Raw genomic sequence first — 12,500 nt, forward strand, 5'->3', positions numbered from 1 at the left:
GTGGCCAAGGAACCCTCTTCAAACACGAGAAGGAAATGGGAAACACAACCTTCCTTTACAAATATTGAAACATGCGCCTTTGCACCTGCAAGGTGCCAAAAAGAATGTGCCATAAATTATACTTCAATCTGTGAATAGTTTGGGCTTAAGGGCACAGATGAGCTTTTGTGGCTTTCCTTACATAACCATAAGTACACAGAAACCACTCCAGGCACTGCTGTAGCCTTGGCCAGCTGGGACGCGGCATTCTTCAGTGTGACACAAGCATAGGCCTGAGCAAAGCTATGGAGGTGGTGGTGCTGTTGGCTGTGGAGGTATGAAGACATAATCAGGTTATTTAGAGAGCTCTTTAAATCCAAGCGAGGTTGGTGGTGCTGTTTTAACACAAGAGAGCTCTCTGTTCCACCGAGGTGATCCAGTTCATTTATTCAGTTCATTTTCAGTTATGGTGGTAGGCTGTTTTGTATTTCAGAATACCAGAATAAATAGGCCTAGTCTCTACATCAGTTTCAAAGTTAGTTCGTTTCTGACCTTCTTTTCTTCGTTCTCTTATGAGGGGTTTGTGAGAATATCAATATATCAGAAGAGGTCATCTTACCCTGCTTCAATTGCAAAAGTAATTTATGACTGTCCTTTTCATCAGTCTTTCTTGTTCTGTTCTTTTGTGCATGGCTTCGTCTGACAGTCAATTGAATACCCAACTCTAATAACTTGACTTCATGAACAAAAACTCCCACTATTATCCACACAGAAAAGTCTCATAGTAACCTGACCTACCCATCCATAAACCTCCAGTCAATTCACATTCATAGGGGCACAGTAGGATGACGGTATATGTGTTGTATAGTCACTTTCTTTTCTATAGAGAAACCTATATTTAGCCCAACCTTATGAGTCTATAGGTAGCCAATGCACCATATGTGTGCAGACAAAGGCTTACGCATGGACGGCTCTAAAGGCCAAATGAGGGAGCCTGGAAGCCACGTGATGTAAACTGGCAGCCGTGAGTAGTAGACGCACAAGTAACATCGCTGGTGACAGTTTGGCAGCGACCCCACATAGGCTGGTCTTTAGGGGGGTGGGGTAGGGGGGCAGTCAGACAGCAGCCGACTTGGCTGGGGCTCTAAGAGGGCTGCGCTAATGTCGAAGGGGGGGGGGGGGTGTTGCACAGCATGACACTAACCTGGCAGTGTCACTCACCCTCTGACTGGAGGGTTCTCACCACAGTGCTGGTTGGCAAAGCACCAACACACCCCATAACCACCGACCCCCTTTCTCTAACTGCTTCCCCCCACCCACCAAACAGTTTTTCTTGTGAGTGTGTCGGAATGGTTTGCAGGGCTAATTGAGGGGCCGGGAAGAAGAGGGAGAGTGTTTCATTTTGTTTGTTACAAATCAATACATGGATATACCATCACTCAGGCCACTTCAATTATATATGTCAATCCACAGACTATTCAAGAAACGAACTGAGGATATTGGGAAAGAAATGGGAGAACCTGTTACGGATCATTCTGCTTAGAGTGTATTTAGTTCAATAGGCTTAAGAAAGCATTAGAAACTTACATTTTACACACTGAACTCAAAATGCTTGGATGTACTGTGCTGGAGTGAATTTTTGACTGCATTCAGGGTAAAAAACTACTGAATAGCAACAGCTACCGCAAAACTACAAAACACTGATTCAAGACTCTCTCTCTCTCTCTCTCTCTCTCTCTCTCTCTCTCTCTCTCTCTCTCTCTCTCTCTCTCTCTCTCTCTCTCTCTCTCTCTCTCTCTCTCTCTCTCTCTCTCTCTATTGCACACACACACACACACACACACACACACACACACACACACACACACACACACACACACACACACACACACACACACACACACACACACACACACACACACACACACACACACACACACACACACACACACACACAATATTGCTGTACAGCAGTTGGTCCAAATCTTACTCTAGTCTAGACCTCATTTCTTGTCTGGACTCCAAGGCACTGCAGCACTGCCTCCCTCCACGTCCACATCCACCACCACAGTGGAAAGAGAGCCAAGAGTCCAGAGACATGCCCACAAGGCTAGATTGGCCATAAAGCATACAGGGCATTTGCCTGGTGGACTGTTGATGATTTTGGCCTGGTCCTGCCCTCAATGCTCATGCAACAACAACTGACCTCTCAGGCTATTCATTTTGGATGTTGTGGTCAGAATAGCCCATGACGGATGACTACAAATTGTGTCACAGGCTTCATTGTCTCTCAATGCCTGGCGGACCGGTCTTGGCTGAAAATGCCCGGTCTGATTTTTTTTAAAATCCCAGTCCAACCCTGCCCACATCATTACATCAGCACTACTGTATTGTGTGATGACAACAGGACTCCATATCAACTCTGCAACCATGCAGAAGCCACGGCATGTTGTACTCAGTCCCAAAAGCTGGTTCAGTAAATAATCACATAATCACAGTGACATAATACCCTGTGGATGAAACAAACAAGCAGCAGAGAGAGAGAGAGAGAGAGAGAGAGAGAGAGAGAGAGAGAGAGAGAGAGAGAGAGAGAGAGAGAGAGAGAGAGAGAGAGAGAGAGAGAGAGATGTTCATTTACATACTTTATCACATATGACTCCCTTACCTTCTCATTGGGGGTAGTCCGGTCCTGTAGGCGCTGTACTGCAGAGGGATAATGATACGGTCTCCTGCGTGCTAGTGGTGATGGACTTGAGGCGGCCGTGTGTCGCGACGACACGGGTATCATCCCCAGGTCATCATCCCTGTCCTGTCTGCATGGGACAGTGCGTGACAGACAAGTCTCTCCCACCTAGCAGTATCCCAGCCACGTATGTCATCCAGCACAGCACCCTCCTCCACTTCTCCTCTCTCCTCTTCTGTTCGGTTCACCCACCCCCCACCACCACCTTCAAGTGACAGACAGGCAGCCCCCTGTCACAGATCCTGTCACTCCACTCCACAAGACCGCGGTAGGCAATCCAATCTCTGTCGCCTGCCTCCCCCACTCTCTCTCTCTCTTCTCTCCCACCTCCCTGCCTCCCTCTTCCTCTCCTCCCAGTCTCTCTCACTCTTTCGCTCTCTCACACATTCCCCTCCCTCCTTTTACTCCCTGCCTCCCTCTCCTCTCTGCTTCTCTCTCTCTCTCTCTCTCTCTCTCTCTCTCTCTCTCTCTCTCTCTCTCTCTCTCTCTCTCTCTCTCTCTCTCTCTCTCTCTCTCTCTCTCTCAGGTTCTCTCCTCCTGCGTTCGTTTAACCTTCACCAGCGTGGGCAATCTCCCGCAGGACGCCCGAGACCTAATAGACCATTAACGGCGCTCTCTATCTCTTTCTCTCGGTGGTGCTTACGTGTGCATGCTGTACCCCCCGTGCCAGTGCCCTGGTTCAGTTAGAGAAGGACGCTCTGCTCTGCTCTTCTCTTCTCCTCTCTGTGATGCTGTGCTCCGCTTTCCTCTGCTCCGCACCACGCTGTTCTGCTCTACTCCTGATGCATCAATTCCTAACCTCCATGCAGTATGACACACCACCGCAACACCCAGCGGCATCAGCAGCAGCAACACACTACGCACTGCTACCCTGCTGCCAGACACACTGTAGGTAAACACCAGAGCACATGTCAAGCCATGCAACCCATTCACATACACACACACACACGCGCGACGCACATCCATACACACGCCCACATGCACACATAGACTCACTCTTATGCACACACATAGTCCCTGAGAGAAGAGTAGTCTTTGTGTGGCACGTTTCGTAAATACTATAAGCTGTGGCCGGATTAAATGCAGACACGCCAGCCAATCAGGACGGATGATGGAGGGTGGGGGGAGGGAGAGGCGGCGGAGGGTGCTGGAGTGGGGGTAGGGGGGTGATTGCCTGCCTGCCGAGGAAGGCTGGGTAATCGGCATTAAAATCAAGCTGGACGGGAGTGGGAGGAGGGAGAGAGGGAAGAGGATGGGTGGATAGAAGGATGGAGGACAGAGGAGGAAAGGATAGACGGAGGGATGGATAGAGGACAGAGGAGGGATGGATAGAGGGAGGGATGGATGGAGGAAAGAGGAGAGAGGAATAGAGAGTGGGACGGGAGCAAGAGTTGGAAGAGACAGAGGTGGATGGGAGGATGGAGGGATGGAGGACAGAGGGAGGGATGGGGCATTAAATCAGAGGAGGTTATTAGTGGCTCTGGTGAGCTGCTCAGTGGATGGTGGAAGGGTGGTGGGGTTGGGTGTGCTGCGTGGTGCACGGGCGGGCTGGGCCGAGCCGGCAGAGTAATCCATTTTGCTTGGGGGGGCCCCCGTATAAAAGCGGCAGACACTGCCACATTCATAGCCGCTCCATTATCTGAGCGAGAAGGGTTATTTCCAGTGCAGAATAATTGTCGTGGAAAAGAGAAGGCCCGCTCATGGAGTAATGGAGAGGATGAGCTTTGCCACGTGTGCAGTGTGAATTTCGCAATGCTAATTCAACATTTTGAGTGTCAGGTTTTAACTCTCATGGTGGTGGTCCAACAATCTAGGTGTGGAATTACAGTAACACGGCAAGATTCACATAATGGTGTACCGCCCACTGCTGAGTTTCCCTTATTCATTGGAGACAGAAGCAGAGGAACCTCTCCAGTGTTGTGCACACACATTTTTGGGGGCCAGTGCTTGAGGACAGGGCGACGGTGGGGCATGTGGAGCTTCCGGCTGCCTAAGGCTGTACAGGCTATATTATATTGGGGTATTTATTTACACATTTTTAATCCGAGAGCATTTCTAGATTATCATGAACCACAGCACATTGGGCATTTTCTTTAACAAGTAGAGCAAAGGGACAAGGGCTTTAGCACCACCTCATCCCTATTTGAGCATGCCTATGAGCCTTTCAATCAGGAGGAGTGACTGTAGGAGTGGCAGGAGTGACTGTAAAAGCAAACATGCACTTACTGTACATGACGATGAGTTAGTATATTGAGACATTTAAAAAAATAAATAAAGTGTCTTTTAAAACAGTGCTTACATCCTCTTCAGTGTTTTCATTATCCATTTTTCCGACTGGTGACACCGCAATGCATTGCAACAGCGTGGGACTTGTCACACACAAAGATAAGTCGCTTGATTTGCCTGTATGACAAAATAGCTTGACTGTACTTTCTCCTCAGTACACTGTGTGATGCATCAGTGGGGACTGGAGTGATTGCATCAGCAGTACTGGAGTTGGTGTTATTAGAGCCTCTTCAGCCAATCTGTCATGTTTATGTGTTACTGTCACTGGGAGAATGACAAACATGCCGTACATTTGTACACTGGCACGAAACCTACTTCACGTGTTATCTGCTTAAAGGCAAGATGGACACAAATTTAGCAAATCATTGGCAACAACATTGCAAGTTTTTATAAAATTAATTACTGATCTTTTTCATGAATACATTCAGGCCTATGTGTTAGAAAACATAAAATTGTGCAAAAAAGAGCCGAATGCCATAAATATAACGTGAACAAGCACTACAACAAAGAGTGCACATAATTAGCACTATTTTGTATGCAGTTCTTTAATTGAAAACAGACCTTTACACAATTACAGTAATATTCAGTGTGTAACACGTGCATTGTCCCCTAGAGAGCACTAGTGAGACAACGTTGGCAGTAGTTTGCCCTTGGTCGAGACCTCTGGTCGTCTATTACTGTATATATGATGTCAGTGCAGTGCAAAAAATGCAGTGTTCATTCAGCACTTAGAAGGTTGATTTAACACCTTCTAGTCTACAGTGTGTTTGGTCCCAGAGGACCCACTTACGTGTTGGATTAACACTGCATCTTTTGTATTGAGTGGCAGATGATTTGTGGCTATTTCACCACTGTATAACGTACAGATTAGAGATTATGCAGCGAAAAATACTCCGCTTCTTGGAACAGAATTTTGCGCATGTGTAGAACTGAGTGTGTTCAAGCAGCATATATATCAGACACAGTGACACACCACACCACACCAGCACACACACACCTCTCTACTCCACTTCCGAGGAGGTCTAACAAAGACATAAAGAAGAGGGGAGGCGGGGTGTATGTATGTGTGATGTTGAGGTTAAGGGAGAGGTGGTGGCTACGGAAGCCAACAGGGGGGGTACAAACAGGCTTGTTGTCCCGGGCCCGGGGAGAGGAAGGGTCCAGAATTGGGCCCTCATTACATTGTATGTACTATGTGTGGGGGGCTTTCAGATGACTTTGTCCCAGGCCAGGCCAAAACCGGCAGCGGCCCTGGTAGGAATGACAGTGGTGGCTGCTTCAGCTCAGTGGCACCTGAATGGGGGCCTTGCCGTGCTCTGGAGCCGTGAGTTATGGGCGTATCACTTTCTCCCTTCCCTTTCAGAGCCTCTCATCGCAGGCCCTCCCAAGGCGACGCCAGGCCCCTCTCTCCTCTCTCCACCTCCGAGGATTCACAACCCGCCCGACCCTAACACCCCCAGAAAACTGTGGCCCCATATCCTCTTGCACTATTTATAGCGCCCCCTTTTGACATAAATAAGCCCCCGCACGACCGCAGCCTAGCACTATAGCTGTGCCACTGGGGTTAGGGGCTACCCCCCACACACAGACTCACTCACTCACACACAGACTACACACACACACACACACACACACACACACACACACACACACACACACACACACACACACACACACACACACACACACACACACACACACACACACACACACACACACACGCACGCACACACACACGCACACACTGAGACACCTACCCAAAACCTAAAACCTCAACCCTTCATCCCATGCACCTCTCCCAGAGAGAGAGAGAGAGAGAGAGAGAGAGAGAGAGAGAGAGAGAGAGAGAGAGAGAGAGAGAGAGAGAGAGAGAGAGAGAGAGAGAGAGAGAGAGAGAGAGAGAGAGAGAGAGAGAGAGAGAGAGAGAGAGGGTATGACAGACAGACACCGACAGACAGAGATAGACTGACTGACAGACAGAGATAGACAGACTGACAGAGACAGAGACAGAGACAGAGATGGACAAGCAGCCAGACAGTCAGTCAGACAGAGAGAGTGAGAGGAAAATAGTGGAATTGGCAGCAGGCAGAGTGGGTGTGATCAAAGGATTAAAGGTTCTGACTCTTTGCCATCTCTGGTGTGATCAATAATCAATAATCACTAATTTGTTACAGCAGTGTAAAGCAAAACATAGCTATTGAGATTTGTGCAGTCACAAAAAGTCTCAATGTCATAACACTTCTCTTGATGACATGTGGCTTTGATATTTGAAGAAAATATTACATTACAAATTACAAACCACAAACCAGCCCCATAACAATTATTTATATCCACACACATGTTTCAGAGGAAAGCCCCTTACTTTATAGGGCTTGACTATCCTTTTCATGGTAAATAAAATGTGGGAACAAGTGGGCCCGAATGCCTTCAGTCATGCCAACACAGGGTCAAATAGCTTTTGAGGCGTGCTTACTGACTGTGTTATCATCTTAGTGGCAGCGCCCAAGGGTTCCCCCAACCCAGCTGTGGCAGTGTGCTTGTGATTTACTTGACAGGGCCAGGAGTAGCAATAGCATGAATAGCAGAATATGAAAGAAGGTGATCAGGTTTTTTTTAATCCAAAACAGTATTGCGTGGCATATAAAAGGTGAATAGATATGTTTGTATGACTTTTGATAACTGGAATACAATTTCACAGTATTTACTTCCTTGGCATTGAGGACTGTTGCCACTATATTTGCACGGCAACGTTTCTTATTCTGTGGCACCATCTGGTGGTTAAAATGATAGTTACAACGTTTCACAGTAAACACTGTAAATTTGCACAGTGTGCGTATCTGTAACTATGGGTGTCAGTTTAAAAATGCAACAAAAAGTAGCCTATCATGATACATGAACTGAAGATAAGGGACGGGACCTACTTCTCTGTATAATGCTTTTTGAAGTTGCCCCCCACCCATTCTTGTTGGACATCTCAAAACGGCGCTTCAGTCATGGCCAAGGGTAAGGTATGAACTTGTTTATACATACAATGGATTGCCGTCGCTAAGCATGGGCAACCGACCATTGTATCTGGAAAAGATCTAAATCTGTAATACAATATGAACCAAAAACACTGGGCGACGTATCACATCTCATTGTAAATGGAACCGCGGAAACTTTTGGCCTCGCGCCTCAAGAAGTGGATCATCAGAGTTTGGTCTCGTGAAGCTTGCCCAATCAGAACCTTAACATGAAGCTCGCGGCTCTGGGATCAATACCTGTGCACACGAGACCCGAAGAAACTAAATCAAGTCTTAAACTAATAACTCATTTAGACAATGCAAATCGGCTGGCCTTGCCTTCATTTCTGACTTTCTCAGAATTCCGTGCGTCTTTGGTTCTCGGTGGCGGTGCTGCCAACTTGAGAACACCTACCAAGCGCAGGACCACGCCGTTGCCAGAAGGACTGCAAGTGGACAGGACGGTCGCTGTTCCTATGCATGTGACCGTAAATATAAGGTCGTCTCAGTTCAACACTTGTGTGATTAAACAGATCGAAGTGTGTGCCCAAAATGACAGGAAGAAGAACAAGACTTTGTTGGCTTTGGACTCCACACCACAATGGAAAAAGCTAAACAGCAAGAAGTTCGCAGGCATTCAGGGGAATATGACTACACCCCGTCAAAGAGATGCCATCCAAAAGTAAGTTTTACATTATAATAATAAATAATCAAGTTCACACTACGGAGGGCAATTCTTTCTTTTGCAAGAGGTTATAATTCAGGAAATGTGGCCCACAATAAAACCAAAAACCAAATGCGCACGCTTTTCATTGGATGACTTGTAATGGCCTAACAATTAAAGGATAGGCCTATGATAAAGTCTCTGTATGGATTTAATTTCGCTGGAGAATTAGCTCTGCTCTATGATGTCAAATTGTTACTAACATGCTAATGTGATAGTAGGCCGATAGTCCTTCTACTGCATGACAACGACATAGGCTATATCTCCCCTTCATCTCTAGCATTACGCGCAAAGTCTGTCTTGGCTGCCCTGGATGATTAAGAACACAAAAGGCTTTTAGAGAAGTTGTTGTTCTCATATTATGGGAAAAGTTGATATTGTAGGCCCATGTACAAATTAGTCACAGCTAATAGGCTTACATGTGTAGGCTATTCCATGCGTTATAGCCCATGGTTAGTTAATACACTAGACATGAAGATGGTGCCTTATCATGAGTTTATTGGCCTGATCATATGAAATAGGCCTAATAAATACAATCATGATACACAAGCAATCTGTGCCAGATCCTAAAATATACCAGGCAAAGGGTAACCTGTATTGAAGTTGGGATATTAATTGATTGGCTCAGTGAAGCGCATCGCCCCCCGGTATGACAGTTGAACAAACCCCCAGTCCAACGACACACAAAAAACTACAAAATGATTTTATTGTTTAGTTGTCAACGTCTAAAAATGCTCCTGGGTGCAGTAATTGGCACGCTGCCACGCTCCGACCTCCTCTGTCATGGCACCAAAGGCTCGGAGCCACCCACTGTCAAAGACACCCTGCCATGACTTGTCTTATGTTGACATCTAGCGGCAGCGAAGCAAAAGTGCACCGAAGGGGGAATATCAGGTGAAACGGTAGTAACCTGGATCCTACTGGTAGTTTGACCTTTTCCCCACCTAATCAATATTAAATGATTGGTTAAGGCGAGAAGAATGGCCTAGCAAGGAGGGAGAAGAGACAGACCTTTTGTTTATGCTCACTAATGTAACAGCATATCGATGTGCCAATTACTTGTATCAAGTTACTTTGAAGTAAAACAGATTATTCCTCCATAGAATAATTAACTTAGGTCCTTTTGTGAATAGAGTATAGGCCTAGGCTACCTTGCATTTTGTTGTTGGCATTGGGCTGGGTCTTGAATTACAACATATTTAGGGCAATATAAAGGAATATCTTTCACTGTGTGCTCGTAGATTCAGATAAATGCAAATCCAAATTCAGGCAGGTGCAGTATGTTTTTTTTTTCTCTCTTCACGTTGGCGCTCGTGGATGAATATTTAATGAGAGGGTGGCGGGAGACTCGCGCGAGTAAGGTGATGTTTGCTCTGTGAAGGAAACGTGAGATGGCGTGCTTGCCAGCCCCACTCTTTTGACCTCCCTCAACCGTTAAAGCCGTCACTCTCCACTTCATTCTCCTTTCTCCCGGCATAACAGGTTCAGTGTATTATGGAACATGAGAGCTGACTTCCATTAGCCTACATTTTAGCACTCCCTCAACAGAGAAATCGCACGTAGGCCTAGTTAGCATAGTTTACATTTCCCACCAATTCATTTTATTGAAAAGAAAAACGAAACACTACAAGTCTACTTATGTTAGCACAATTATCTAAATCCAGTGGTTCTTGGTAAAAGGTGGCGTGTGGTAGCTGTTGTTAAAACAGGTGTGTGTGTGTGTGTGTGTGTGTGTGTGTGTGTGTGTGTGTGTGTGTGTGTGTGTGTGTGTGTGTGTGTGTGTGTGTGTGTGTGTGCGCGTGCATGCGTGCGTGCGTGCGTGCGTGCGTGCGTGCGTGCGTGTGTGTGTGTGTGTGTGTGTGTGTGTGTGTGTGTGTGTGTAGTAGTGTGTGTGTGGGCAGATGGATTAGCTGTCCCACACCCAGGAAAGGGCCTCATTGCATTGCGTATGAGGGCGGACCATTCAGATGACTTTCACAGGCCCAATCAAAGCTACCAGTAGCCCTGTGTGTGTGTGTGTGTGTGTGTGTGTGTGTGTGTGTGTGTGTGTGTGTGTGTGTGTGTGTGTGTGTGTGTGTGTGTGTGTGTGTGTGTGTGTGTGTGTGTGAGAGAGAGAGAGAGAGAGAGAGAGAGAGAGAGAGAGAGAGAGAGAGAGAGAGAGAGAGAGAGAGAGAGAGAGAGAGGCTGAGAAACAGTTGGACACACCTGTCACCATGTCAAAAAGGATGTGTCTCCGGAGTGCAATTGGCCCTTATTTGGCCTGGGACCACCAGGAATACTGCGTGAGTGGCTGAGGTGAGGTAGCAGGACATGTAGGTGAGATTGAAGATGGAGAAAGCAGAATGAGAGGGTGCATGGTAGAGACTGACAGAAAGAGAGAAAGGGATGGAAAGAATAGCCAAAGTGACCAAAAGAGAGAGAGAGAGAGAGAGAGAGAGAGAGAGAGAGAGAGAGAGAGAGAGAGAGAGAGAGAGAGAGAGAGAGAGAGAGAGAGAGAGCAGGTGTGTGCCCTGGGTGGCTCTTCGCCAGAGTGAGCCATCATAGTTCCCCCCCCCCCCAACAGCGAGCAGAAGATTAAGAAGCAACAACAGCAGCAGCACCAATGTGTTTGCCCCCTTCTCCCTCCCCTTCTCTCCACTCCTCCACTTTCTTCTCCTCTCCTTTACTGTTTATCTCTTTCTTCTCCTCTCCTCCTCCCTCCTCTCTTCTCATTTCTCCTCATTTCTCCTCACCTCTCCTCTCCTTTCCTCTCCTTTCTCCCGCCCCAATCACTCTCCTAGCCCCTCCTCTCTTCTCTCATCCATTAGAGCCTAAGGCATGGAGGAGGCATGCACACATAAGAGAGCAGGCAACAAATGGAGGGCAAAAGAAGGAAGGAAGAGAGGAGAGAAGAGGGGGGAAGTGAAGCGTATAGCCTACTACTCCTACAGTAGCTGCCTGCAGGACAGGAGTTGACAAGTGAGGATGAGTGGATGAAATGTATGAAGGAGGGAGGGAGGGGGTGAGGATGAGACTGCACCCTCCTCATTTTCCCTTCTTTTTATTATTATCTTTTTTTTTGCTCCATCCATGGCGTGAACATGGGCTTTTTTGTCACTATAGTCTGACCTTTAGTGCTGTTGAGTTGGTAAAACAGGCAGCATTGGCTTGTAAGACTTGAGCTTGTGTGTGTAGCTTGTGTGTGTGTGTGTGTGTGTGTGTGTGTGTGTGTGTGTGTGTGTGTGTGTGCGTGCGTGTGTGTGTGCGTGTGTGTGTGTGTGTGTGTGTGTGTGTGTGTGTGTGTGTGTGTGTGTGTGTGTGTGTGTGTGTGTGTGTGTGTGTGTGTGTGTCTGTATGAGAGTGTGTGAGCGAGTGAGAGAGAGAAGAGAGAATAAGAGACAGTAGGAAAAGGAGAGAGAGGGCCTTTGGTGGAGTTGAGTTGGTGGCAGGCATGTAAACAGGTCAGGTAGTGTTGCTTGTGTGTGTGTGTGTGTGTGTGTGTGTGTGTGTGTGTGTGTGTGTGTGTGTGTGTGTGTGTGTGTGTGTGTGTGTGTGTGTGTGTGTGTGTGTGTGTGTTGGGTGTGTGTGTTGGGTGTGTGCTTGTATGCATGTGTGCATGTGCGTGCGCGCGCGCGTGTGTGTGTGTGTGTGTGTGTGTGTGTGTGTGTGTGTTGGGTGTGTGCTTGTATGCATGTGTGCATGTGCGTGTGTGTGAGTCAGTGTGTGTGTGTCTGTGTGTGTGTGTGTGTGTGTGCGTGCGCTTCGGTGTGCGTCTGTTTGTGCATGT

At 47.3% G+C, this 12,500-nt stretch overlaps 1 protein-coding gene across 1 annotated transcript in view; it reads left to right on the top strand.

Annotated features, from left to right (window-relative positions):
* Positions 1-8,240: 8,240 nt before the first annotated feature.
* fam149a (family with sequence similarity 149 member A) overlaps positions 8,241-12,500 on the top strand; it is a 54,166-nt gene continuing 49,906 nt past the window's right edge. The window contains exon 1 of the mRNA XM_063190795.1: positions 8,241-8,692. Within this exon, the coding sequence (XP_063046865.1) occupies positions 8,241-8,692 (452 nt within the window). The remainder of the gene's footprint in view (positions 8,693-12,500) is intronic.

The sequence above is a fragment of the Engraulis encrasicolus genome, chromosome 23 (assembly GCF_034702125.1).
Source record: "Engraulis encrasicolus isolate BLACKSEA-1 chromosome 23, IST_EnEncr_1.0, whole genome shotgun sequence".
NCBI lineage: Eukaryota > Metazoa > Chordata > Actinopteri > Clupeiformes > Engraulidae > Engraulis > Engraulis encrasicolus.